The sequence below is a fragment of the Scyliorhinus torazame genome, chromosome 2 (assembly GCF_047496885.1).
Source record: "Scyliorhinus torazame isolate Kashiwa2021f chromosome 2, sScyTor2.1, whole genome shotgun sequence".
Classification (NCBI taxonomy): Eukaryota; Metazoa; Chordata; class Chondrichthyes; order Carcharhiniformes; family Scyliorhinidae; genus Scyliorhinus; species Scyliorhinus torazame.
The window spans coordinates 188845232-188871284 of NC_092708.1; the positions used below are offsets into that span (position 1 = coordinate 188845232).

A 26053-nucleotide genomic window follows, 5' to 3' on the forward strand; every position below is an offset into this window, starting at 1 on the left:
CACTGACTCTCTCTCTCCGCACTGTCTCGTCACTGACTCTCTCTCTCCGCACTGTCTCGTCACTGACTGTCTCTCTCCGCACTGTCTCGTCACTGACTCTCTCTCTCCGCACTGTCTCGTCACTGACTCTCTCTCTCCGCACTGTCGCGTCACTGACTGTCTCTCCCCGCACTGTCTCGTCACTGACTGTCTCTCTCCGCACGGTCTCGTCACTGACTCTCTCTCTCCGCACTGTCTCGTCACTGACTCTCTCTCTCCGCACTGTCTCGTCACTGACTGTCTCTCTCCGCACTGTCTCGTCACTGACTCTCTCTCTCCGCAGTGTTCCGTCACTGACTGTCTCTATCCGCAGTGTCTCGTCACTGACTGTCTCTCCCCGCACTGTCCCGTCACTGACTGTCTCTCCGCACTGTCTCGTCACTGACTGTCTCTCTCCGCACTGTCTCGTCACTGACTCTCTCTCTCCGCAGTGTTCCGTCACTGACTGTCTCTCTCCGCATTATCCCGTCACTGACTGTCTCTATCCGCAGTGTCTCGTCACTGACTGTCTCTCCCCGCACTGTCCCGTCACTGACTGTCTCTCCGCACTGTCGCGTCACTGACTCTCTCTCCGCACTGTCTCGTCACTGACTCTCTCTCTCCGCACTGTCTCGTCACTGACTGTCTCTCTCCGCACTGTCCCATCACTGACTCACTCTCTCTCCGCACTGTCTCGTCACTGACTGTCTCTCTCCGCACAGTCCCGTCACTGACTGTCTCTATCCGCACTGTCCCGTCACTGACTCTCTCTCTCCGCACTGTCCCGTCACTGACTCTCTCTCTCCGCACTGTCTCATCACTGAGTCTCTCTCTCCGCATTGTCCGGTCACTGACTCTTTCTCTCCGCACTGTCCCGTCACTGACTCTCTCCCTCCGCACTGTCCCACCAGACCCTCTCTCCGCACTGTCTCGTCACTGACGGTCTCTCTCCGCACTGTCTCGTCACTGACTCTCTCTCTACACAGTGTTCCGTCACTGACTGTCTCTCTCCGCACTGTCCCGTCACTGACTGTCTCTCTCCGCACTGTCCCGTCACTGACTGTCTCTCTCCGCACTGTCCCGTCACTGACTGTCTCTCTCCGCACTGTCTCGTCACTGACTCTCTCTCCGCACTGTCCCGTCACTGACTGTCTCTCTCCGCACTGTCTCGTCACTGACTCTCTCTCTACGCAGTGTTCCGTCACTGACTGTCTCTCTCCGCACTGTCCCGTCACTGACTCTCTCTCTCCGCACTGTCTCGTCACTGACTCTCTCTCCGCACTGTCTCATCACTGACTGTCTCTCTCCGCACTGTCTCGTCACTGACTGTCTCTCTCCGCACTGTCCCGTCACTGACTCTCTCTCTCCGCACTGTCTCGTCACTGACTCTCTCTCCGCACTGTCTCATCACTGACTGTCTCTCTCCGCAGTGTCTCGTCACTGACTGTCTCTCTCCGCACTGTCTTGTCACTGACTCTCTCTCTCCGCACTGTCCCGTCACTGACTCTCTCTCTACGCAGTGTTCCGTCACTGACTGTCTCTATCCGCACTGTCCCATCACTGACTGTCTCTCCGCACTGTCTCGTCACTGACTGTCTCTCTCCGCACTGTCTTGTCACTGACTGTCTCTCTCCGCACTGTCCCGTCACTGACTCTCTCTCTCCGCACTGTCCCGTCACTGACTGTCTCTGTCCGCACTGTCCCGTCACTGACTCTCTCTCTCCGCACTGTCCCGTCACTGACTCTCTCTCTCCGCACTGTCTCGTCACTGACTCTCTCTCCGCACTGTCCCGTCACTGACTGTCTCTGTCCGCACTGTCCCGTCACTGGCTGTCTATCTCCGCACTGTCCCGTCACTGACTCTCTCTCTCCGCACTGTCTTGTCACTGACTGTCTCTCTCCGCACTGTCTCGTCACTGACTGTCTCTCTCCGCACTGTCCCGTCACTGACTGTCTCTCTCCGCACTGTCCCGTCACTGACTCTCTCTCTCCGCACTGTCTTGTCACTGACTGTCTCTCTCCGCACTGTCTCGTCACTGACTGTCTCTCTCCGCACTGTCCCGTCACTGACTGTCTCTCTCCGCACTGTCCCGTCACTGACTGTCTCTCTCCGCACTGTCCCGTCACTGACTCTCTCTCTCCGCACTGTCTTGTCACTGACTGTCTCTCTCCGCACTGTCTCGTCACTGACTGTCTCTCTCCGCACTGTCTCGTCACTGACTGTCTCTCTCCGCACTGTCTCGTCACTGACTCTCTCTCTCCGCACTGTCCCGTCACTGACTGTCTCTCTCCGCACTGTCTCGTCACTGACTCTCTCTCTACGCAGTGTTCCGTCACTGACTGTCTCTATCCGCACTGTCCCGTCACTGACTGTCTCTCTCCGCAGTGTTCCGTCACTGACTGTCTCTCTCCGCACTGTCTCGTCACTGACTCTCTCTCTACGCAGTGTTCCGTCACTGACTGTCTCTCTCCGCACTGTCCCGTCACTGACTGTCTCTCTCCGCACTGTCTCGTCACTGACTGTCTCTGTCCGCACTGTCCCGTCACTGGCTGTCTCTCGTCCGCACTGTCTCGTCACTGACTGTCTCTCTCCGCACTGTCCCGTCACTGGCTGTCTCTCTCCGCACTGTCCCGTCACTGACTCTCTCTCCGCACTGTCTCGTCACTGACTGTCTATCTCCGCACTGTCCCGTCACTGACTGTCTCTCGTCCGCACTGTCTCGTCACTGACTGTCTCTCTCCGCACTGTCCCGTCACTGGCTGTCTCTCTCCGCACTGTCCCGTCACTGACTCTCTCTCCGCACTGTCTCGTCACTGACTGTCTCTATCCGCACTGTCCCGTCACTGACTGTCTCTCTCCGCACTGTCTCGTCACTGACTGTCTCTCTTCGCACTGTCCCATCACTGACTCACTCTCTCTCCGCACTGTTCCGTCACTGACTGTCTCTCTCCGCACTGTCTCATCACTGACTGCCTCTGTCCGCACTGTCTCGTCACTGACTGTCTCTCTCCGCACTGTCTCATCATTGACTGTCTCTCTCCGCACTGTCCCATCACTGACTGTCTCTCTCCGCACTGTCCCGTCACTGACTGTCTCTCTCCGCACTGTCTCATCACTGACTGTCTCTCTCCGCACTGTCTCGTCACTGACTGTCTCTCTCCGCACTGTCCCGTCACTGACTGCCTCTGTCCGCACTGTCTCGTCACTGACTCTCTCTCTCCGCACTGTCTCGTCACTGACTGTCTCTCTCCGCACTGTCCCGTCACTGACTGTCTCTATCCGCACTGTCCCGTCACTGACTGTCCCTATCCGCACTGTCCCGTCACTGACTCTCTCTCTCCGAACTGTCTCATCATTGACTCTCTCTCTCCGAACTGGCTCATCATTGACTCTCTCTCTCTCCGCACTGTCTCATCACTGACTCTGTCCCTCCGCCCTGTCCCACCAGACTCTCTCTCTCCGCACTGTCTCATCACTGACTCTCTCTCTCTCCGCACTGTCTCATCACTGACTCTCTCTCTCTGCACTGTCCCGTCACTGACTCACTCTCTCTCCGCACTGTCCCATCACTGACTCTCTCTCTCCGCACTGTCTCATCACTGACTCTCTCTCTCCGCACTGTCCCGTCACTGACTCTCTCTCTCCGCACTGTCCCGTCACTGACTCTCTCTCTCCGCACTGTCTCATCACTGAGTCTCTCTCTCCGCATTGTCCTGTCACTGACTCAATCCCTCCGCACTGTCCCACCAGACCCTCTCTCTCCGCACTGTCTCGTCACTGACTGTCTCTCTCCGCACTGTCTCGTCACTGACTCTCTCTCTACGCAGTGTTCCGTCACTGACTCTCTCTCCGCACTGTCCCGTCACTGACTGTCTCTCTCCACACTGTCTCGTCACTGACTGTCTCTATCCGCACTGTCTCGTCACTGACTGTCTCTATCCGCACTGTCCCGTCACTGACTCTCTCTCTCCGCACTGTCTCGTCACTGACTGTCTCTATCCGCACTGTCCCGTCACTGACTCTCTCTATCCGCACTGTCTCGTCACTGACTGTCTCTATCCGCACTGTCCCGTCACTGACTCTCTCTCTCCGCACTGTCTCGTCACTGACTCTCTCTCTACGCAGTGTTCCGTCACTGACTCTCTCTCCGCACTGTCCCGTCACTGACTGTCTCTCTCCACACTGTCTCGTCACTGACTGTCTCTATCCGCACTGTCTCGTCACTGACTGTCTCTATCCGCACTGTCCCGTCACTGACTCTCTCTCTCCGCACTGTCCCGTCACTGACTGTCTCTCTCCACACTGTCTCGTCACTGACTGTCTCTATCCGCACTGTCTCGTCACTGACTGTCTCTCTCCGCACTGTCTCGTCACTGACTCTCTCTCTCCGCACTGTCTCGTCACTGACTCTCTCTCTCCGCACTGTCTCGTCACTGACTGTCTCTCTCCGCACTGTCCCGTCACTGACTGTCTCTATCCGCACTGTCCCGTCACTGACTGTCTCTCTCCGCACTGTCTCGTCACTGACTCTCTCTCTACGCAGTGTTCCGTCACTGACTGTCTCTCTCCGCACTGTCCCGTCACTGACTGTCTCTCTCCGCACTGTCTCGTCACTGACTGTCTCTCTCCGCAGTGTTCCGTCACTGACTGTCTCTCTCCGCACTGTCTCGTCACTGACTGTCTCTCTCCGCACTGTCTCGTCACTGACTGTCTCTCTCCGCAGTGTTCCGTCACTGACTCTCTCTCTCCGCACTGTCCCGTCACTGACAGTCTCTATCCGCACTGTCTCGTCACTGACTCTCTCTCTCCGCACTGTCCCGTCACTGACAGTCTCTATCCGCACTGTCCCGTCACTGACTCTCTCTCTCCGCACTGTCCCGTCACTGACTGTCTCTATCCGCACTGTCTCGTCACTGACTCTCTCTCTCCGCACTGTCCCGTCACTGACAGTCTCTATCCGCACTGTCCCGTCACTGACTCTCTCTCTCCGCACTGTCCCGTCACTGACAGTCTCTATCCGCACTGTCTCGTCACTGACTCTCTCTCTCCGCACTGTCCCGTCACTGACAGTCTCTATCCGCACTGTCTCGTCACTGACTCTCTCTCTCCGCACTGTCCCGTCACTGACAGTCTCTATCCGCACTGTCTCGTCACTGACTCTCTCTCTCCGCACTGTCTCGTCAATGACTGTCTCTATCCGCACTGTCCCGTCACTGACTCTCTCGCTCCGCACTGTCTCGTCACTGACTGTCTCTATCCGCACTGCCTCGTCACTGACTCTCTCTCTCTCTCTGCACTGTCCCATCACTGACTGTCTCTCTCCGCAGTGTTCCGTCACTGACTGTGTCTCTCCGCAGTGTTCCGTCACTGACTGTCTCTCTCCGCACTGTCTCGTCACTGACTGTCTCTCTCCGCACTGTCTCTCTCCGCACTGTCTCGTCACTGACTCTCTCTCTCCGCAGTGTTCCGTCACTGACTGTCTGTCTCCGCACTTTCTTGTCACTGACTGTCTCTCTCCGCACTGTCCCGTCACTGACTGTCTCTCTCCGCACTGTCCCGTCACTGACTGTCTCTCTCCGCACTGTCCCGTCAATGACACTCTCTCTATCTGCACTGTCCCGTCACTGACTGTCTCTCTCTGCACTGTCCCGTCACTGACTGTCTCTCTCCGCACTGTCCAGTCACTGACTGTCTCTCTCCACACTGTCCTGTCACTGACTCTTTCTCTCCGCGCTGTCCCGTCACTGACTCTCTCTCTCCGCACTGTCCCGTCACTGACTCTCTCTCTCTGCACTGTCCCGTCACTGACTCTTTCTCTCCGCACTGACTCTCTCCCTCCGCACTGTCCCACCAGACTTTCTCGCTCCGCACTGTCTCGTCAATTACTCTCTCTATCCGCACTGTCCCGTCACTGACTCTCTCTCTCCGCACTGTCCCATCACTGACTGTCTCTCTCCGCACTGTCCCGTCACTGACTGTCTCTCTCCGCACTGTCCCGTCACTGACTGTCTCTATCCGCAATGTCCCGTCACTGACTCTCTCTCTCTCTGCACTGTCCCGTCACTGACTGTCTCGATCCGCACTGTCCCGTCACTGACTCTCTCTCTCTCCGCACTGTCCCGTCACTGACTGTCTCTCTCCGCACTGTTCCGTCACTTACTCTCCCTCTCTCTGCACTGTCCCGTCACTGACTGTCTCTATCCGCACTGTCCCGTCACTGACTGTCTCTCTCCGCACTGTCCCATCACTGACTGTCTCTCTCCGCACTGTCCCGTCACTGACTCTCTCTCCGCACTGTCTCGTCACTGACTGTCTCTATCCGCACTGCCTCGTCACTGACTCTCTCTCTCCGCACTGTCCCGTCACTGACTCTCTCTCTCCGCACTGTCTCATCACTGACTGCCTCTATCCGCACTGTCCCGTCACTGACTGTCTCTCTCCGCACTGTCCCGTCACTGACTGTCTCTCTCCGCACTGTCCCGTCACTGACAGTCTCTATCCGCACTGTCCCGTCACTGACTCTCTCTCTCCGCACTGTCTCGTCACTGACTGTCTCTATCCGCACTGCCTCGTCATTGACTGTCTCTCTATCCGCACTGTCCCGTCACTGACTCTCTCTCTCCGCACAGTCTCATCACTGACTCTCTCTCTCTCCGCACTGTCCCGTCATTGACTGTCTCTCTATCCGCACTGTCCCGTCACTGACTCTCTCTCTCCGCACTGTCTCATCACTGACTCTCTCTCTCTCCGCACTGTCCCGTCACTGACTGTCTCGACCCGCAGTGTCTCGTCACTGACTGTCTCTCTCCGCACTGTCCCGTCACTGACACTCTCTCTCTCTGCACTGTCCCGTCACTGACTGTCTCTATCCGCACTGTCCCGTCACTGACTCTCTCTCTCCGCACTGTCTCGTCACTGACTGTCTCTATCCGCACTGTCTTGTCAATTACTCTCTCTATCCGCACTGTCCCGTCACTGACTCTCTCTCTCCGCACGGTCTCGTCACTGACTGTCTCTATCCGCACTGCCTCGTCACTGACTGCCTCTCTCCGCACTGTCCCGTCACTGACTGTCTATATCCGCACTGCCTCGTCACTGATTGTCTCTCTCCGCACTGCCTCGTCACTGACTGCCTCTCTCCGCAGTGTCCCGTCACTGACTCTCTCTATTCGCAGTGTCCCGTCACTGACTCTCTCTCTCTCTGCACTGTCCCGTCACTGACTGTCTCTCTCCGCACTGTCCCGTCACTGACGGTCTCTATCCGCACTGTCCCGTCACTGACTCTCTCTCTCCGCACAGTCCCGTCACTGATTGTCTCTATCCGCACTGCCTCGTCACTGACTGTCTAGCTCCGCACTGTCCAGTCACAGACTCTATCTCTCCGCACTCTCTCGTCAGTGACTGTCTCTATCCGCACTGCCTCGTCACTGACTGTCTCTATCCGCAGTGTTCCGTCACTGACCGTCTCTCTATCCGCACTGTCCCGTCACTGACTCTCTCTCTCCGCACTGTCTCGTCACTGACTCTCTCTCTCTCCGCACTGTCTCGTCACTGACTGCCTCTATCCGCACTGTCCCGTCACTGACTGTCTCTCTCCGCACTGTCCCATCACTGACTGTCTCTCTCCGCACTGTCCCGTCACTGACTGTCTCTCTCCGCACTGTCCCGTCACTGACTGTCTCTATCCGCAATGTCCCGTCACTGACTCTCTCTCTCTCTGCACTGTCCCGTCACTGACTGTCTCGATCCGCACTGTCCCGTCACTGACTCTCTCTCTCTCCGCACTGTCCCGTCACTGACTGTCTCTCTCCGCACTGTTCCGTCACTTACTCTCCCTCTCTCTGCACTGTCCCGTCACTGACTGTCTCTATCCGCACTGTCCCGTCACTGACTGTCTCTCTCCGCACTGTCCCATCACTGACTGTCTCTCTCCGCACTGTCCCATCACTGACTGTCTCTCTCCGCACAGTCCCGTCACTGACTGTCTCTCTCCGCACTGTCCCGTCACTGACAGTCTCTATCCGCAATGTCCCGTCACTGACTCTCTCTCTCTCTGCACTGTCCCGTCACTGACTGTCTCGATCCGCACTGTCTTGTCACTGACTGTCTCTCTCCGTACTGTCCCGTCACTGACTCTCTCTCTCCGCACTGTCCCGTCACTGACTGTCTCTCTCCGCACTGTTCCGTCACTTACTCTCCCTCTCTCTGCACTGTCCCGTCACTGACTGTCTCTATCCGCACTGTCCCGTCACTGACTGTCTCTCTCCGCAGTGTTCCGTCACTGACTGTCTCTCTCCGCACTGTCCCGTCACTGACTGTCTCTCTCCGCAGTGTTCCGTCACTGACTGTCTCTCTCCGCACTGTCCCGTCAATGACTCTCTCTCTCTGCACTGTCCCGTCAATGACTCTCTCTCTCTCCGCACTGTCTCGTCAATGACTGTCTCTATCCGCACTGTCCCGTCACTGACCCTCTCTCTAAGCACAGTCTCGTCACTGACTGTCTCTCTTCGCACTGTCTCGTCACTGACTGTCTCTATCCGCACTGTCCCGTCACTGACTGTCTCTCTCTGCACTGTTCCGTCACTTACTCTCCCTCTCTCTGCACTGTCCCGTCACTGACTGTCTCTATCCGCACTGTCCCGTCACTGACTCTCTCTATCCGCACTGTCCCGTCACTGACTCTCTCTCTCTCTGCACTGTCCCGTCACTGACTGTCTCGATCCGCAGTGTCTCGTCACTGACTGTCTCTCTCCGCACTGTCCCGTCACTGACACTCTCTCTCTCTGCACTGTCCCGTCACTGACTGTCTCTATCCGCACTGTCCCGTCACTGACTGTCTCTATCCGCACAGTCCCGTCACTGACTGTCTCTCTATCCGCACTGTCTTGTCACTGACTGTCTCTATCCGCACAGTCCCGTCACTGACTGTCTCTATCCGCACTGTCCCGTCACTGACTGTCTCTATCCGCACTGTCCCATCACTGACTGTCTTTCTCCGCACTGTCCCGTCACTGACTGTCTCTCTCCGCACTGTCCCGTCACTGACTGTCTCTCTCCGCACTGTCCCGTCACTGACTCTCTCTCTCCGCACTGTCTCGTCACTGACTGTCTCTATCCGCACTGTCTCGTCAATTACTCTCTCTATCCGCACTGTCCCGTCACTGACTGTCTCTCTCCGCACTGTCTCGTCACTGAATGCCTCTCTCCGCACTGTCCCGTCACTGACTGTCTATATCCGCACTGCCTCGTCACTGACTGTCTCTATCTGCAGTGTCCCGTCACTGACTCTCTCTATCCGCAGTGTCCCGTCACTGACTCTCTCTCTCTCTGCACTGTCCCGTCACTGACTGTCTCTATCCGCACTGTCCCGTCACTGGCTGTCTCTCTCCGCACTGTCTCGTCACTGACTGTCTCTATCCGCACTGCCTCGTCATTGACTGTCTCTCTATCCGCACTGTCCCGTCACTGACTCTCTCTCTCCGCACTGTCTCATCACTGACTCTCTCTCTCTCCGCACTGTCCCGTCACTGACTGTCTGTCTCCGCACTTTCTTGTCACTGACTGTCTCTCTCCGCACTGTCCCGTCACTGACTGTCTCTCTCCGCACTGTCCCGTCACTGACAGTCTCTCTCCGCACTGTCCCGTCAATGACACTCTCTCTATCTGCACTGTCCCGTCACTGACTGTCTCTCTCTGCACTGTCCCGTCACTGACTGTCTCTCTCCGCACTGTCCAGTCACTGACTGTCTCTCTCCACACTGTCCTGTCACTGACTCTTTCTCTCCGCGCTGTCCCGTCACTGACTCTCTCTCTCCGCACTGTCCCGTCACTGACTCTCTCTCTCTCTCTCTGCACTGTCCCGTCACTGACTCTTTCTCTCCGCACTGACTCTCTCCCTCCGCACTGTCCCACCAGACTTTCTCGCTCCGCACTGTCTCGTCAATTACTCTCTCTATCCGCACTGTCCCGTCACTGACTCTCTCTCTCTGCACTGTCTCGTCACTGACTGCCTCTCTCCGCACTGTCCCGTCACTGACTCTCTCTCCGCACTGTCTCGTCACTGACTGTCTCTATCCGCACTGCCTCGTCACTGACTCTCTCTCTCCGCACTGTCCCGTCACTGACTCTCTCTCTCCGCACTGTCTCATCACTGACTGCCTCTATCCGCACTGTCCCGTCACTGACTGTCTCTCTCCGCACTGTCCCGTCACTGACTGTCTCTCTCCGCACTGTCCCGTCACTGACAGTCTCTATCCGCACTGTCCCGTCACTGACTCTCTCTCTCCGCACTGTCTCGTCACTGACTGTCTCTATCCGCACTGCCTCGTCATTGACTGTCTCTCTATCCGCACTGTCCCGTCACTGACTCTCTCTCTCCGCACAGTCTCATCACTGACTCTCTCTCTCTCCGCACTGTCCCGTCATTGACTGTCTCTCTATCCGCACTGTCCCGTCACTGACTCTCTCTCTCCGCACTGTCTCATCACTGACTCTCTCTCTCTCCGCACTGTCCCGTCACTGACTGTCTCGATCCGCAGTGTCTCGTCACTGACTGTCTCTCTCCGCACTGTCCCGTCACTGACACTCTCTCTCTCTGCACTGTCCCGTCACTGACTGTCTCTATCCGCACTGTCCCGTCACTGACTGTCTCTATCCGCACTGTCCCGTCACTGACTGTCTCTCTCCGCACTGTCCCATCACTGACTGTCTCTCTCCGCACTGTCCCGTCACTGACTCTCTCTCTCCGCACTGTCTCGTCACTGACTGTCTCTATCCGCACTGTCCCGTCACTGACTGTCTCTATCCGCACTGTCTCGTCACTGACTGTCTCTCTCCGCACTGTCCCATCACTGACTGTCTCTATCCGCACTGTCCCGTCACTGACTCTCTCTCTCCGCACGGTCTCGTCACTGACTGTCTCTATCCGCACTGCCTCGTCACTGACTCTCTCTCTCTGCACTGTCCCGTCACTGACTGTCTATATCCGCACTGCCTCGTCACTGATTGTCTCTATCCGCAGTGTCCCGTCACTGACTCTCTCTATTCGCAGTGTCCCGTCACTGACTCTCTCTCTCTCTGCACTGTCCCGTCACTGACTGTCTCTCTCCGCACTGTCCCGTCACTGACAGTCTCTATCCGCACTGTCCCGTCACTGACTCTCTCTCTCCGCACAGTCCCGTCACTGATTGTCTCTATCCGCACTGCCTCGTCACTGACTGTCTAGCTCCGCACTGTCCAGTCACAGACTCTATCTCTCCGCACTCTCTCGTCAGTGACTGTCTCTATCCGCACTGCCTCGTCACTGACTGTCTCTCTCCGTACTGTCTCGTCACTGACTGTCTCTATCCGCAGTGTTCCGTCACTGACCGTCTCTCTATCCGCACTGTCCCGTCACTGACTCTCTCTCTCCGCACTGTCTCGTCACTGACTCTCTCTCTCTCCGCACTGTCTCGTCACTGACTGCCTCTATCCGCACTGTCCCGTCACTGACTGTCTCTCTCCGCACTGTCCCATCACTGACTGTCTCTCTCCGCACTGTCCCGTCACTGACTGTCTCTCTCCGCACTGTCCCGTCACTGACTGTCTCTATCCGCAATGTCCCGTCACTGACTCTCTCTCTCTCTGCACTGTCCCGTCACTGACTGTCTCGATCCGCACTGTCCCGTCACTGACTCTCTCTCTCTCCGCACTGTCCCGTCACTGACTCTCTCTCTCCGCACTGTCTCATCACTGACTCTCTCTCTCTCCGCACTGTCCCGTCACTGACTGTCTCGATCCGCAGTGTCTCGTCACTGACTGTCTCTCTCCGCACTGTCCCGTCACTGACACTCTCTCTCTCTGCACTGTCCCGTCACTGACTGTCTCTATCCGCACTGTCCCGTCACTGACTGTCTCTATCCGCACTGTCCCGTCACTGACTGTCTCTCTCCGCACTGTCCCATCACTGACTGTCTCTCTCCGCACTGTCCCATCACTGACTGTCTCTCTCCGCACAGTCCCGTCACTGACTGTCTCTCTCCGCACTGTCCCGTCACTGACAGTCTCTATCCGCAATGTCCCGTCACTGACTCTCTCTCTCTCTGCACTGTCCCGTCACTGACTGTCTCGATCCGCACTGTCTTGTCACTGACTGTCTCTCTCCGTACTGTCCCGTCACTGACTCTCTCTCTCTCCGCACTGTCCCGTCACTGACTGTCTCTCTCCGCACTGTTCCGTCACTTACTCTCCCTCTCTCTGCACTGTCCCGTCACTGACTGTCTCTATCCGCACTGTCCCGTCACTGACTGTCTCTCTCCGCAGTGTTCCGTCACTGACTGTCTCTCTCCGCACTGTCCCGTCACTGACTGTCTCTCTCCGCAGTGTTCCGTCACTGACTGTCTCTCTCCGCAGTGTTCCGTCACTGACTGTCTCTCTCCGCACTGTCCCGTCAATGACTCTCTCTCTCTCTGCACTGTCCCGTCAATGACTCTCTCTCTCTCCGCACTGTCTCGTCAATGACTGTCTCTATCCGCACTGTCCCGTCACTGACTCTCTCTCTAAGCACAGTCTCGTCACTGACTGTCTCTCTTCGCACTGTCTCGTCACTGACTGTCTCTATCCGCACTGTCCCGTCACTGACTGTCTCTCTCTGCACTGTTCCGTCACTTACTCTCCCTCTCTCTGCACTGTCCCGTCACTGACTGTCTCTATCCGCACTGTCCCGTCACTGACTCTCTCTATCCGCACTGTCCCGTCACTGACTCTCTCTCTCTCTGCACTGTCCCGTCACTGACTGTCTCGATCCGCAGTGTCTCGTCACTGACTGTCTCTCTCCGCACTGTCCCGTCACTGACACTCTCTCTCTCTGCACTGTCCCGTCACTGACTGTCTCTATCCGCACTGTCCCGTCACTGACTGTCTCTATCCGCACAGTCCCGTCACTGACTGTCTCTCTATCCGCACTGTCTTGTCACTGACTGTCTCTATCCGCACAGTCCCGTCACTGACTGTCTCTATCCGCACTGTCCCGTCACTGACTGTCTCTATCCGCACTGTCCCATCACTGACTGTCTCTCTCCGCACTGTCCCGTCACTGACTGTCTCTCTCCGCACGGTCCCGTCACTGACTGTCTCTCTCCGCACTGTCCCGTCACTGACTCTCTCTCTCCGCACTGTCTCGTCACTGACTGTCTCTATCCGCACTGTCTCGTCAATTACTCTCTCTATCCGCACTGTCCCGTCACTGACTGTCTCTCTCCGCACTGTCTCGTCACTGAATGCCTCTCTCCGCACTGTCCCGTCACTGACTGTCTATATCCGCACTGCCTCGTCACTGACTGTCTCTATCCGCAGTGTCCCGTCACTGACTCTCTCTATCCGCAGTGTCCCGTCACTGACTCTCTCTCTCTCTGCACTGTCCCGTCACTGACTGTCTCTATCCGCACTGTCCCGTCACTGGCTGTCTCTCTCCGCACTGTCTCGTCAATGACTGTCTCTATCCGCACTGTCCCGTCACTGACTCTCTCTCTCCGCACAGTCCCGTCACTGACTGTCTCTATCCGCACTGTCCCGTCACTGACTCTATCTCTCCGCACTGTCTCGTCAGTGACTGTCTCTATCCGCACTGCCTCGTCACTGACTGTCTAGCTCCGCACTGTCCCGTCACTGACTCTATCTCTCCGCACTGTCTCGTCAGTGACTGTCTCTATCCGCACTGCCTTGTCACTGACTGTCTCTCTCCGTACTGTCTCGTCACTGACTGTCTCTATCCGCAGTGTTCCGTCACTGACCGTCTCTCTATCCGCACTGTCCCGTCACTGACTCTCTCTCTCCGCACTGTCTCATCACTGACTCTCTCGCTCTCCGCACTGTCCCGTCACTGACTGTCTCGATCCGCAGTGTCTCGTCACTGACTGTCTCTCTCCGCACTGTCCCGTCACTGACTCTCTCTCTCTCTGCTCTGTCCCGTCACTGACTCTCTCTATCTGCACTGTCCCGTCACTGACTGTCTCTATCCGCACAGTCCAGTCACTGACTGTCTCTCTATCCGCACTGTCTTGTCACTGACTGTCTCTCTCCGTACTGTCCCGTCACTGACTCTCTTTCTCTCCGCACTGTCCCGTCACTGACTGTCTCTCTCCGCACTGTTCCGTCACTTACTCTCCCTCTCTCTGCACTGTCCCGTCACTGACTGTCTCTATCCGCACTGTCCCGTCACTGACTGTCTCTCTCCGCAGTGTTCCGTCACTGACTGTCTCTCTCCGCACTGTCCCGTCACTGACTGTCTCTCTCCGCAGTGTTCCGTCACTGACTGTCTCTCTCCGCACTGTCCCGTCAATGACTCTCTCTCTCTCTGCACTGTCCCGTCAATGACTCTCTCTCTCTCTGCACTGTCCCGTCACTGACTGTCTCCCTCCGCACTGTCTCGTCAATGACTGTCTCTATCCGCACTGTCCCGTCACTGACTCTCTCTCTAAGCACAGTCTCGTCACTGACTGTCTCTATCCGCACTGTCCCGTCACTGACTCTCTCTCCGCACAGTCCCGTCACTGACTGTCTCTCTCCGCACTGCCTCGTCACTGACTGTCTCTCTCCGCACTGTCCCGTCACTGACTCTCTCGCTCCGTACTGTCTCGTCACTGACTGTCTCTATCCGCAGTGTTCCGTCACTGACTGTCTCTCTATCCGCACTGTCCCGTCACTGACTCTCTCTCTCCGCACTGTCTCGTCACTGACTCTCTCTCTCTCCGCACTGTCTCGTCACTGACTCTCTCTCTCTCCGCACTGTCTTGTCGCTGACTGCCTCTATCCGCACTGTCCCGTCACTGACTGCCTCTATCCGCACTGTCACGTCACTGACTGTCTCTCTCCGCACTGTCCCGTCACTGACTGTCTCTCTCTCTGCACTGTCCCGTCACTGACTGCCTCTATCCGCCCTGTCACGTCACTGACTCTCTCTCTCTGCACCGTCTCGTCACTGACTGCCTCTATCCGCACTGTCCCGTCACTGACTGTCTCTATCCGCACTGTCCCGTCACTGACTGTCTCGATCCGCAGTGTCTCGTCACTGACTGTCTCGATCTGCACTGTCCTGTCACTGACTCTCTGTCTCTCTGCACCGTCTCGTCACTGACTGTCTCTATCCGCACTGTCCCGTCACTGACTGTCTCTATCCGCACTGTCCCGTCACTGACTGTCTCTATCCGCACTGTCCCGTCACTGACTGTCTCTATCCGCACTGTCCCATCACTGACTGTCTCTATCCGCACTGTCCCGTCACTGACTGTCTCTCTATCCGCACTGTCTCGTCACTGACTGTCTCTCTCCGCACTGTCCCGTCACTGACTCTCTCTCTCTCCGCACTGTCCCGTCACTGACTGTCTCTCTCCGCACTGTTCCGTCACTTACTCTCCCTCTCTCTGCACTGTCCTATCACTGACTGTCTCTCTCCGCAGTGTTCCGTCACTGACTGTCTCTCTCCGCACTGTCGCGTCACTGACTCTCTCTCCGAACTGTCTCATCATTGACTCTCTCTCCGCACTGTCTCATCACTGACTCTCTCTCTACGCACTGTCCCGTCACTGACTGTCTCTCTCCGCAGTGTTCCGTCACTGACTGTCTCTCTCCGCACTGTCTCGTCACTGACTGTCTCTCTCCGCACTGTCCCGTCACTGACTGTCTCTCTCCGCACTGTCTCATCACTGACTGCCTCTGTCCGCACTGTCTCGTCACTGACTCTCTCTCTCCGCACTGTCTCGTCACTGACTGTCTCTCTCCGCACTGTCCCGTCACTGACTGTCTCTATCCGCACTGTCCCCTCACTGACTGTCTCTCTCCGCACTGTCCCGTCACTGACTCTCTCTCTCCGAACTGTCTCATCACTGACTCTCTCTCTCCGCACTGTCTCATCAATGACTCTCTCTCTCCGCATTGTCCTGTCACTGACTCTCTCCCTCCGCACTGTCCCACCAGACTCTCTCTCTCTCCGCACTGTCTCATCACTGACTCTCTCTCTCTCCGCACTGTCTCATCACTGACTCTCTCTCTCTGCACTGTCCCGTCACTGACTCTTTCTCTCCGCACTGTCCCAGCAGTGACTCTCTCTCTCCGCACTGTCCCACCAGACTCTCTCTCTCTCCGCACTGTCTCATCACTGACTCTCTCTCTCTCCGCACTGTCTCATCACTGACTCTCTCTCTCTCCGCACTGTCCCATCACTAACTCACTCTCTCTCCGCACTGTCCCATCACTGACTCACTCTCTCTCCGCACTGTCTCGTCACTGACTGTCTCTCTCTGCACAGTCCCGTCACTGACTGTCTCTATCCGCACTGTCCCGTCACTGACTCTCTCTCTCCGCACTGTCCCGTCACTGACTCTCTCTCTCCGCACTGTCTCATCACTGAGTCTCTCTCTCCGCATTGTCCTGTCACTGACTCTTTCTCTCCGCACTGTCCCGTCACTGACTCTCTCCCTCCGCACTGTCCCACCAGACCCTCTCTCCGCACTGTCCCGTCACTGACTCTCTCTCTCCGCACTGTCGCGTCACTGACTGTCTCTCTCCGCACTGTCTCGTCAATGACTCTCTCTCCGCACTGTCTCGTCACTGACTGTCTCTCTCCGCACTGTCTCGTCACTGACTCTCTCTCTACACAGTGTTCCGTCACTGACTGTCTCTCTCCGCACTGTCTCGTCACTGACTCTCTCTCCGCACTGTCTCGTCACTGACTCTCTCTCTACACAGTGTTCAGTCACTGACTGTCTCTCTCCGCACTGTCTCGTCACTGACTCTCTCTCCGCACTGTCTCGTCACTGACTGTCTCTCTCCGCACTGTCTCGTCACTGACTCTCTCTCTACACAGTGTTCCGTCACTGACTGTCTCTCTCCGCACTGTCTCGTCACTGACTCTCTCTCCGCACTGTCTCGTCACTGACTGTCTCTCTCCGCACTGTCTCGTCACTGACTCTCTCTCTACGCAGTGTTCCGTCACTGACTGTCTCTCTCCGCACTGTCCCGTCACTGGCTGTCTCTCTCCGCACTGTCTCGTCACTGACTGTCTCTCTCCGCACTGTCTCGTCACTGACTCTCTCTCTCTGCACTGTCCAGTCACTGACTCTCTCTCTACGCACTGTCTCGTCACGGACTGTCTCTCTCCGCAGTGTTCCGTCACTGACTGTCTCTCTCCGCACTGTCCCGTCACTGACTGTCTCTGTCCGCACTGTCTCGTCACTGACTCTCTCTCTCCGCACTGTCTCGTCACTGACTGTCTCTCTCCGCACTGTCCCGTCACTGACTGTCTCTATCCGCACTGTCCCGTCACTGACTGTCTCTCTCCGCACTGTCTCGTCACTGAATGCCTCTCTCCACACTGTCCCGTCACTGACTCTCTCTCTCCGAACTGTCTCATCATTGACTCTCTCTGTCCGAACTGGCTCATCATTGACTCTCTCTCTCTCCGCACTGTCTCATCACTGACTCTCTCTCTCCGCACTGTCTCATCACTGACTCTCTCTCTCCGCATTGTCCTGTCACTGACTCTCTCCCTCCGCCCTGTCCCACCAGACTCTCTCTCTCCGCACTGTCTCATCACTGACTCTCTCTCTCTCCGCACTGTCTCATCACTGACTCTCTCTCTCCGCACTGTCCCATCACTGACTCACTCTCTCTCCGCACTGTCTCGTCACTGACTGTCTCTCTCCGCACAGTCACGTCACTGACTGTCTCTATCCGCACTGTCCCGTCACTGACTCTCTCTCTCCGCACTGTCCCGTCACTGACTCTCTCTCTCCGCACTGTCTCATCACTGAGTCTCTCTCTCCGCACTGTCCCGTCACTGACTCTCTCTCTCCGCACGGTCTCGTCACTGACTGTCTCTCTCCGCACTGTCTCGTCACTGACTCTCTCTCTACGCAGTGTTCCGTCACTGACTGTCTCTCTCCGCACTGTCCCGTCACTGACTGTCTCTCTCCACACTGTCTCGTCACTGACTGTCTCTCTCCGCAGTGTTCCGTCACTGACTGTCTCTATCCGCACTGTCTCGTCAGTGTCTCTCTCCGCACTGTCTCGTCACTGACTCTCTCTCTCCGCACTGTCTCGTCACTGACTGTCTCTATCCGCACTGTCTCGTCAATGACTGTCTCTATCCGCACTGTCCCGTCACTGACTCTCTCGCTCCGCACTGTCTCGTCACTGACTGTCTCTATCCGCACTGCCTCGTCACTGACTCTCTCTCTCTCTCTGCACTGTCCCGTCACTGACTCTCTCTCTGCAGTGTTCCGTCACTGACTGTCTCTCTCCGCACTGTCAGTCACTGACTGTCTCTCTCCGCACTGTCTCGTCACTGACTGTCTCTCTCCGCAGTGTTCCGTCACTGACTGTCTCTCTCCGCACTGTCCCGTCACTGACTCTCTCTCTGCAGTGTTCCGTCACTGACTGTCTCTCTCCGCACTGTCAGTCACTGACTCTCTCTCTCTCTCTGCACTGTCCCGTCACTGACTGTCTCTCTCTCTCTCCGCACTGTCCCGTCACTGACTATCTCTCTCTGCACTGTCCCGTCAATGACTCTCTCTCTCTCGGCAGTGTCCCGTCACTGACTGTCTCTCTCTCTCTCCGCACTGTCCCGTCACTGACTATCTCTCTCTGCAGTGTCCCGTCAATGACTCTCTCTCTCTCGGCAGTGTCCCGTCACTGACTCTCTCTCTCTCTCTGCACTGTCCCGTCACTGACTGTCTCTCTCCGCAGTGTTCCATCACTGACTGTCTCTCTCCGCACTGTCCCGTCACTGACTCTCCCTCTCCGCACTGTCCCGTCACTGACTGTCTCTATCCGCACTGTCCCGTCACTGACTGTCTCTCTCCGCACTGTCCCGTCACTGACTCTCTCTCTCCGCACTGTCCCGTCACTGACTCTCTCCCTCTCTGCACTGTCCCGTCACTGACTCTCTCTCTCCGCACTGTCTCGTCACTGACCGTCTCTCTCCGCACTGTCCCGTCACTGACTCTCTCTCTCCGCACTGTTCCGTCACTGACTGTCTCTATCCGCAGTATTCCATCACTGACTGTCTCTCTCCGCACTGTCCCGTCACTGACTCTCTCTCTCTCCGCACTGTCCCGTCACTGACTCTCTCTCTCCGCACTGTCCCGTAACCGACTGTCTCTCTCCGCACTGTCCCGTCACTGACTCTCTCTCTCTCTGCACTGTCCCGTCACTGACTCTCTCTCCGCACTGTCCCGTCATTGACTCTCTCTCTCCGCACTGTCTCATCATTGACTCTCTCTCTCCGCACTGTCTCATCATTGACTCTCTCTCTCTCCGCACTGTCCCGTCACTGACTCTCTCTCTCCGCACTGTCCCACCAGACTCTCTCTCTCCGCACTGTCTCATCACGGACTGTCTCTCTCTGCACTGTCCCGTCACTGACTCTCTCTCTGCACTGTCCCGTCACTGACTGTCTCTCTCCGCATTGTCTCGTCACTGACTGTCTCTCTATCCGCACTGTCCCGTCACTGACTGTCTCTCTCCGCACAGTCCCGTCACTGACTGTCTGTATCTGCACTGTCCCGTCACTGACTCTCTCTCTCCGCACTGTCCCCTCACTGACTCTCTCTCCGCACTGTCTCATCACTGACTCTTTCTCTCCGCACTGTCCCGTCACAGATTCTCTCCCTCCGCACTGTCCCACCAGACTCTCTCTCTCCGCACTGTCCCGTCACTGACTCTGTCTCTCCGCACTGTCCCGTCACTGACTCTCTCTCTCCGCCCTGTCCCGTCACTGACTCTCTCTCTCTGCACTGTCCCGCCACTTACTCTCTCTCTCTGCACTGTCCCGTCACTGACTGTCTCTCTCCGCACTGTCCCGCCACTGACTCTCTCTCTCCGCACTGTCTCGTCACTGACTGTCTGTATCTGCACTGTCCCGTCACTGACTGTCTCTCTCCGCACTGTCTCGTCACTGACTCTCTCTCTCCGCACTGTCCCGCCACTGACTCTCTCTCTCCGCACTATCCCGTCACTGACTCTCTCTCTCTCCGCACTGTCCCGCCACTGACTCTCTCTCTCCGCACTGTCCCGTCACTGACTCTCTCTCTCTCCGCACTGTCCCATCACTGACTCTTTCTCTCCGCACAGTCCCGTCACTGACTGTCTGTATCTGCACTGTCCCGTCACTGACTCTCTCTCTCCGCACTGTCCCGTCACTGACTCTCTCTCTCTCCGCACTGTCTCATCACTGACTCTCTCTCTCCGCATTGTCCTGTCACTGACTCTTTCTCTCCGCACTGTCCCGTCACTGATTCTCTCCCTTCGCACTGTCCCACCAGACTCTCTCTCTCCGCACTGTCCCGTCACTGACTCTCTCTCTCCGCACTGTCCCGTCACTGACTCTCTCTCTCTCCGCACTGTCCCGTCACTGACTGTCTCTCTCCGCACTGTCCCGCCACTGACTCTCTCTCTCCGCACTGTCCCGTCACTGACTCTCTCTCTCTCCGCTCTGTCCCATCACTGACTCTCTCTCTCTCCGCACTGTCCCGCCACTGACTCTCTCTCTCCGCACTGTCCCGTCGCTGACTCTCTCTCTCCGCACTGTCCCGTCACTGACTCTCTCTCTCTCCTCACTGTCCAGTCACTGACTCTCTCTCTCCGCACTGTCCCGCCACTGACTCTCTCTCTCCGCTCTGTCCCGCCACTGACTCTCTCTCTCCGCACTGTCCCGTCACTGACTCTTTATTGTAGAATCATACAATTTACAGTGCAGAAGGAGGTCATTCAGCCGATCGAGTCTGCACCGGTCCTTACAAAGAGCACCCTACTGAAGCCCACGTATCTACTCAATCTCCATAACCCAAAAACCCCCACTTAACATTTTCTGGACACCAAGGGCAAGTTAGCCCGGCCAATCCACCTAACCCGCACATCTTTGGACTGTGGGAGGAAACCGGGGAGAACGTGCAGACTCCACACAGACAGTGACCCAGCCGGGAATCAAACCTGGGACCCTGGAGCTGTGAAGCAACTGTGCTAACCACTATGCTACCGCATTGCCCTGTCCCATTATTGACTTGCCACGTGCCTACTTCACCTCACAACCTTTCACTCCCTCATGACCCCAACACTTTTTGTGTTGGTGGGATGTTACAAACTGCGTTTATTGATCAGTTAACCCACGCACAGAACAGCCAAGATCAGAGCCCCACTTCTTGCTGATTTCAGGAGCACAATCTTTGGTCTCAAAGTGTGTGAGAGAGTTAATCAGCCAGCATTGCTGCTTCTGATCACTGCCCAGTGAATTCTGCGAGACAATGTTGTTGCTGGATGAGGCTTGAAGTGCGCCATTTAAATTTCACCACAATCCTCACTGCATGGGCTCACGCCAATTGGGGTTAGGATCTGCATGTCACCCAACATGAGGAGGTAGGGAATGGAGATAGAGAGCATGAAGGAGGGGGGCTGACTGTGGGTGCAAAGGAGGGGAAGGCAGAGGGTGTAATGATAGGTACAGGCATTGAGGGTTGGGGATGGGGGGAAAGGAGGCGTCTCATCTCGCTGGCTACACTCCACACTCACTGCAGTTGTGTCACATTCAAAGAGAATACTCTTGGGAATCTTGCCCCTCATTCAGAAACAACAGCAATGCGGAGATGTGAGGAATTACAACAGAAAGCCAGGAGAGAGGAACTGTCTTGGCTTTCAAAGGCCTCCCCAAATGAACAGGCAGGGTGGAGAGCGAGGGATGGAGAGCGAGATAGAGAAAGCATGCAGTCAGACAACAAGCGCAGTCTCATCCGAGAACCTTCAAATCAGATCACCACTTTTGCATGCCTGTTCGTCACAGCAGCAGAGTGCATGAACGCATAAACTGGGGATCTGGGGGGTCATCGCAGCACAAAATGAGAATTATACTATCTGGCTTGCTGCTAACACCCAGGGGTCATGGGTACAGCCAATGGGATAGGTAGTGGCCATGCTTGGAGGGGAGGGGAGATGGACGCAGAGCCATGGCTGCCTTCCAGCATTCTCATCGATCACCACTTCCTCATCTCAGGCCTACCCGATATTGCCAATGACGCCGCCTCCTGCTGACAGAGCCAGGAAGGTTCACGTCTCCCCTCGCCATTCCTCTCGCGCTCCCTGGCCAATCCAGACGAGTCACAGATTAGGAAGGTAGGGTTGCTTGACACAACCTCAACTGTGTAGTCTACACAATCTGGGATTCAACACAAAACATTTAGTGTTTTCCCCCATCCAGCAGGGACTTGTTACAAGCCAAGATGGGGGGAAAAAAGACAGCATGAAGGTCACATGATACAGGAGACAAGAGAACATACAGCAACAGGGAACGTCAACATAGCTCAGGACAATGGTAATACCAACACCGGCAGAGCCACAGTTCCTAAGAGCAGCTTTTCCCGGGTAGAGGAGCCGCCATGACACTTAATAGGCTTTGCTCTCAAATTGAATTTCGAGGTTTAACGGGCAATGGCACAGTTTTCCCATTTGTGATGCGGCAGAAGACAGACCGCAGGAAATATGGGGAAATTTAATGTTCTCCATCTGAAGTAACACCAAGATCAAAGTCGAGGTTTTCCCAAGTAGCTTTACCTTCTCTTTTCCAGCGGTGCCTTCGTATAGAGGCAGTGGTGATGGCGGTGCGGGAAATCCTGGGTATTGTTGGCGTCACTTCCACCTGCAGACACTTCTGACCCACCTTCGAAACGTCGGGAGCATCAAAAGGCAATGAGCTCTTCATTGCATTAGCCACCTGTAAAAGTAAAAGCAAAGTCAAGGATGGCGCAGAGAGGACAGGTTGACAAGGAACTGCAGTTCATTCATATTGCAAGTACCCACACACCAGATTAGTATTACATGTTTAGTAATACAAAAGGCGGTACTGTACCAGGAAGAAAATACTTATATTTACAGAGTGCCGTCAGGGCGAAGTGCTGCTCCTCTTAAGATATTTGGCTGGTTCTCCCATAGACTTCAGAGAGAGCATGCAGTTTGCCTCAAGTCTACCAGGCAGTGGTCCTCACCCCACTTCTCAACGGCGATGAAATTCGGACAACCTACCAGCGCCACATAAAGCAACTAAATGCATTCCACCCTCACTTCTAAAGATCTATTTTCAACCTCAGGTGGTGGGACAATACCCACAATACAAGGCTCTTGCAAGGTGCTGCATACCTGTCATTGGGAGCATGCTCATTCAAGCTCAATTTCGCTGGGTTGGCCATGCAGGTAGCATGGAGGATTCCCGAATACCAAAGGCTGTATTCTACAGCCATCTGAGCACAGGAGCCTGCACCACAGGACATTCCAAACTAAGATATAAAGGCATTCTGAAAGGCCTTCTCAGACCATGTTGCATGTTGGACCTCACCACAGGGGATAGAAAAAAAATTGGGCTGGACAGATCCAAATGGAAACGTCTTGTTAATCGACCAATCTCAACATTTAGAGAACAGAGCCAGGTCCCTCTGGGACAAGTGAGCACGCTGCAAAGTCAGTGCCTCCACTCACTCCTCCAACAGTGACTTCATATGTAATACTTACAACTGCATATCAACAATTGGTTCAACATCACACACGAGACTACAACAACCAAGATGGTGAACAACTGGTCTTCCTGCTGAACACTCATCCGTCGAAACGACCGGAGAATCCATCAAATGGCATCCAGCAGAGGCGGCAGAAGAGGATTCTGGGAGAAGTCAACACAGTCTCGGGTAATTATAGGCCAGTGAGCTTAACTTCTGTAGTAGGGAAGATGCTGGAATCTATCATCAAGGAAGAAATAGCGAGACATCTGGATGGAAATTGTCCCATTGGGCAGACGCAGCATGGGTTTATAAAGGGCAGGTCGTGCCTAACTAATTTAGTGGAATTTTTTGAGGACATTACCAGTGCGGTAGATAACGGGGAGCCAATGGATGTGGTATTGCTGGATTTCCAGAAAGCCTTTAACAAGGTGCCACACAAAAGGTTGCTGCATAAGATAAAGATGCATGGTATTAAGGGTAAAGTAGTAGCATGGATAGAGGATTGGTTAATTAATAGAAAACAAAGAGTGGGGATTAATGGGTGTTTCTCTGGTTGGCAATCAGTAGCTAGTGATGTCCCTCAGGGATCAGTGTTGGGCCCACAATTGTTCACAATTTACATAGATGATTTGGAGTTGGGGACCAAGGGCAGTGTGTCCAAGTTTGCAGATGAGATTAAGATGAGTGGTAAAGCAAAAAGTGCAGAGGATACTGGAAGTCTGCATAGGGATTTGGATAGGTTAAGTGAATGGGCTAGGGTCTGGCAGATGGAATACAATGTTGACAAATGCGAGGTTATCCATTTTGGTAGGAAAACAGCAAAAGAGATTATTGAAATGATAAAATATTAAATTATGCTGCTGTGCAGAGAGACCTGGGTGTGCTAGTGCATGAGTCGCAAAAAGTTGGTTTCCAGGTGCAACAGGTGATTAAGGCGGCAAATGGAATTTTGTCCTTCATTGCTAGAGGGATGGAGTTTAAGACTAGAGAGGTTATGCTGCAATTGTATAAGGTGTTAGTGAGGCCACACCTAGAGTATTGTGTTCATTTTTGTCTCCTTACCTGAGAAAGGACGTACTGGTGCTGGAGGGTGTGCAGAGGAGATTCATTAGGTTAATCCCAGAGCTGAAGGGGTTGGATTACGAGGAGAGGTTGAGTAGACTGGGACTGTACTCGTTGGAATTTAGAAGGATGAGGGGGGATCTTATAGAAACATATAAAATTCTGAAGGGAATAGATAGGATAGATGCGGGCAGGTTGTTTCCACTGGTGGGTGAAAGCAGAACTAGGGGGCATAGCCTCAAAATAAGGGGAAGTAGATTTAGAACTGCGTTTAGGTGAAACTTCTTCACCCAAAGGGTTGTGAATCTATGGAATTCCTTGCCCAGTGAAGCAGTTATGGCTCCTTCATTAAATGTTTTTAAGATAGAGATAGATAGTTTTTTGAAGAATAAAGGGATTAAGGGTTATGGTGTTCAGGCCGGAAAGTGGAGCTGAGTCCACAAAAGATCAGCCATGATCTCATTGAATGGCGGAGCAGGCTTGAGGGGCCAGATGGCCTACTCCTGCTCCTAGTTCTTATGTTCAGTCACTGTGACATCAGCCAGCAGGTAAGCGATTGGCTGCTGACTGGTAAGTAGTTTATTTTTTTATTTTAATTTTCCATTTTAATTTTTCTTATTCTCTCTTAACATTGTTGTAAAGTTCACATCAAGGTTAAGTCATGGAAGGACATCACAGACCTGTGTCATGCTCCTCTTGTGCAATGTTGGAATTCAGGTACCCTTCCCTATCCCTCACTCCTTCGCATGCAGGAAGTATGCCCAACTGCAACTCCTGTCAGACCGCTTGACTGCTCTGGAGCTGCACGTGGATTCACTTCAGAGCATCCGTGATGCTGAGGAAATTGTGGATAGCCACATTCAGTAAGTTGGTCACCCCACAGTTAAAAATTACTGAGGAACATAGGGAATGGGTGACCACTAGACAGAGGAAGAGTAGGAAGACAGTGCAGGGGTCCCCTGCGATCATCTCCCTCCAAAACAGATATACCGTTTTGGATACTGTTGGGGGAAATGGCTCACCAGGGGAAGGCAGCTGCAGCCAGGTTCATGGTTGGCTCTGCTGCACCAGAGGGCAGGAAAAAGAGTGGCAGAGTGACAGTGATAGGGGATTGAATGGTAAGGGGAATAGAGAGGCGTTTCTGAGGCCGCAAACTCCAGGACGCCTCCTTGGTGCAAGGGTCAAGGATGTCTTGGAGCAGCTGCAGGACATTCTGGTGGGGGGGTGGGGGGGTCAGAGTAGGAATGGCAGATAGCTAAGATGAATACGTGGCTTGCGGGGTGGTCAAGAAGGAGGGATTCTAATTATTGGGATATTGGAACTGGTTCTGGGGGAGGTGGGAACATTACAAACCGGATGATCTGCACCTGGGCAGGACCAGAACCAATGTCAAAGAGGGAAACCAATGTCATAGAGGGAAACCAATGTTTCCTAGTGCTGTTGGGGAGGGTCGAAACTA

The 26053-nt window shown here is 54.9% G+C and overlaps 1 protein-coding gene across 2 annotated transcripts in view; it reads right to left on the minus strand.

The window, feature by feature from the left end:
• Positions 1 to 26053, minus strand: part of LOC140394332 (hyccin 2-like) — a 139804-nt gene that overhangs the window by 14490 nt on the left and 99261 nt on the right. Inside the window, exons 10-11 of one of the 2 annotated variants that reach the window (XM_072481531.1) lie at positions 22595 to 22754; positions 22044 to 22199 (exon numbers count right to left, since the gene is read on the minus strand). In XM_072481531.1, the coding sequence (XP_072337632.1) occupies positions 22044 to 22199; positions 22595 to 22754 (316 nt within the window). The remainder of the gene's footprint in view (positions 1 to 22043; positions 22200 to 22594; positions 22755 to 26053) is intronic. The other variant, XM_072481522.1, reaches the window with a different exon arrangement.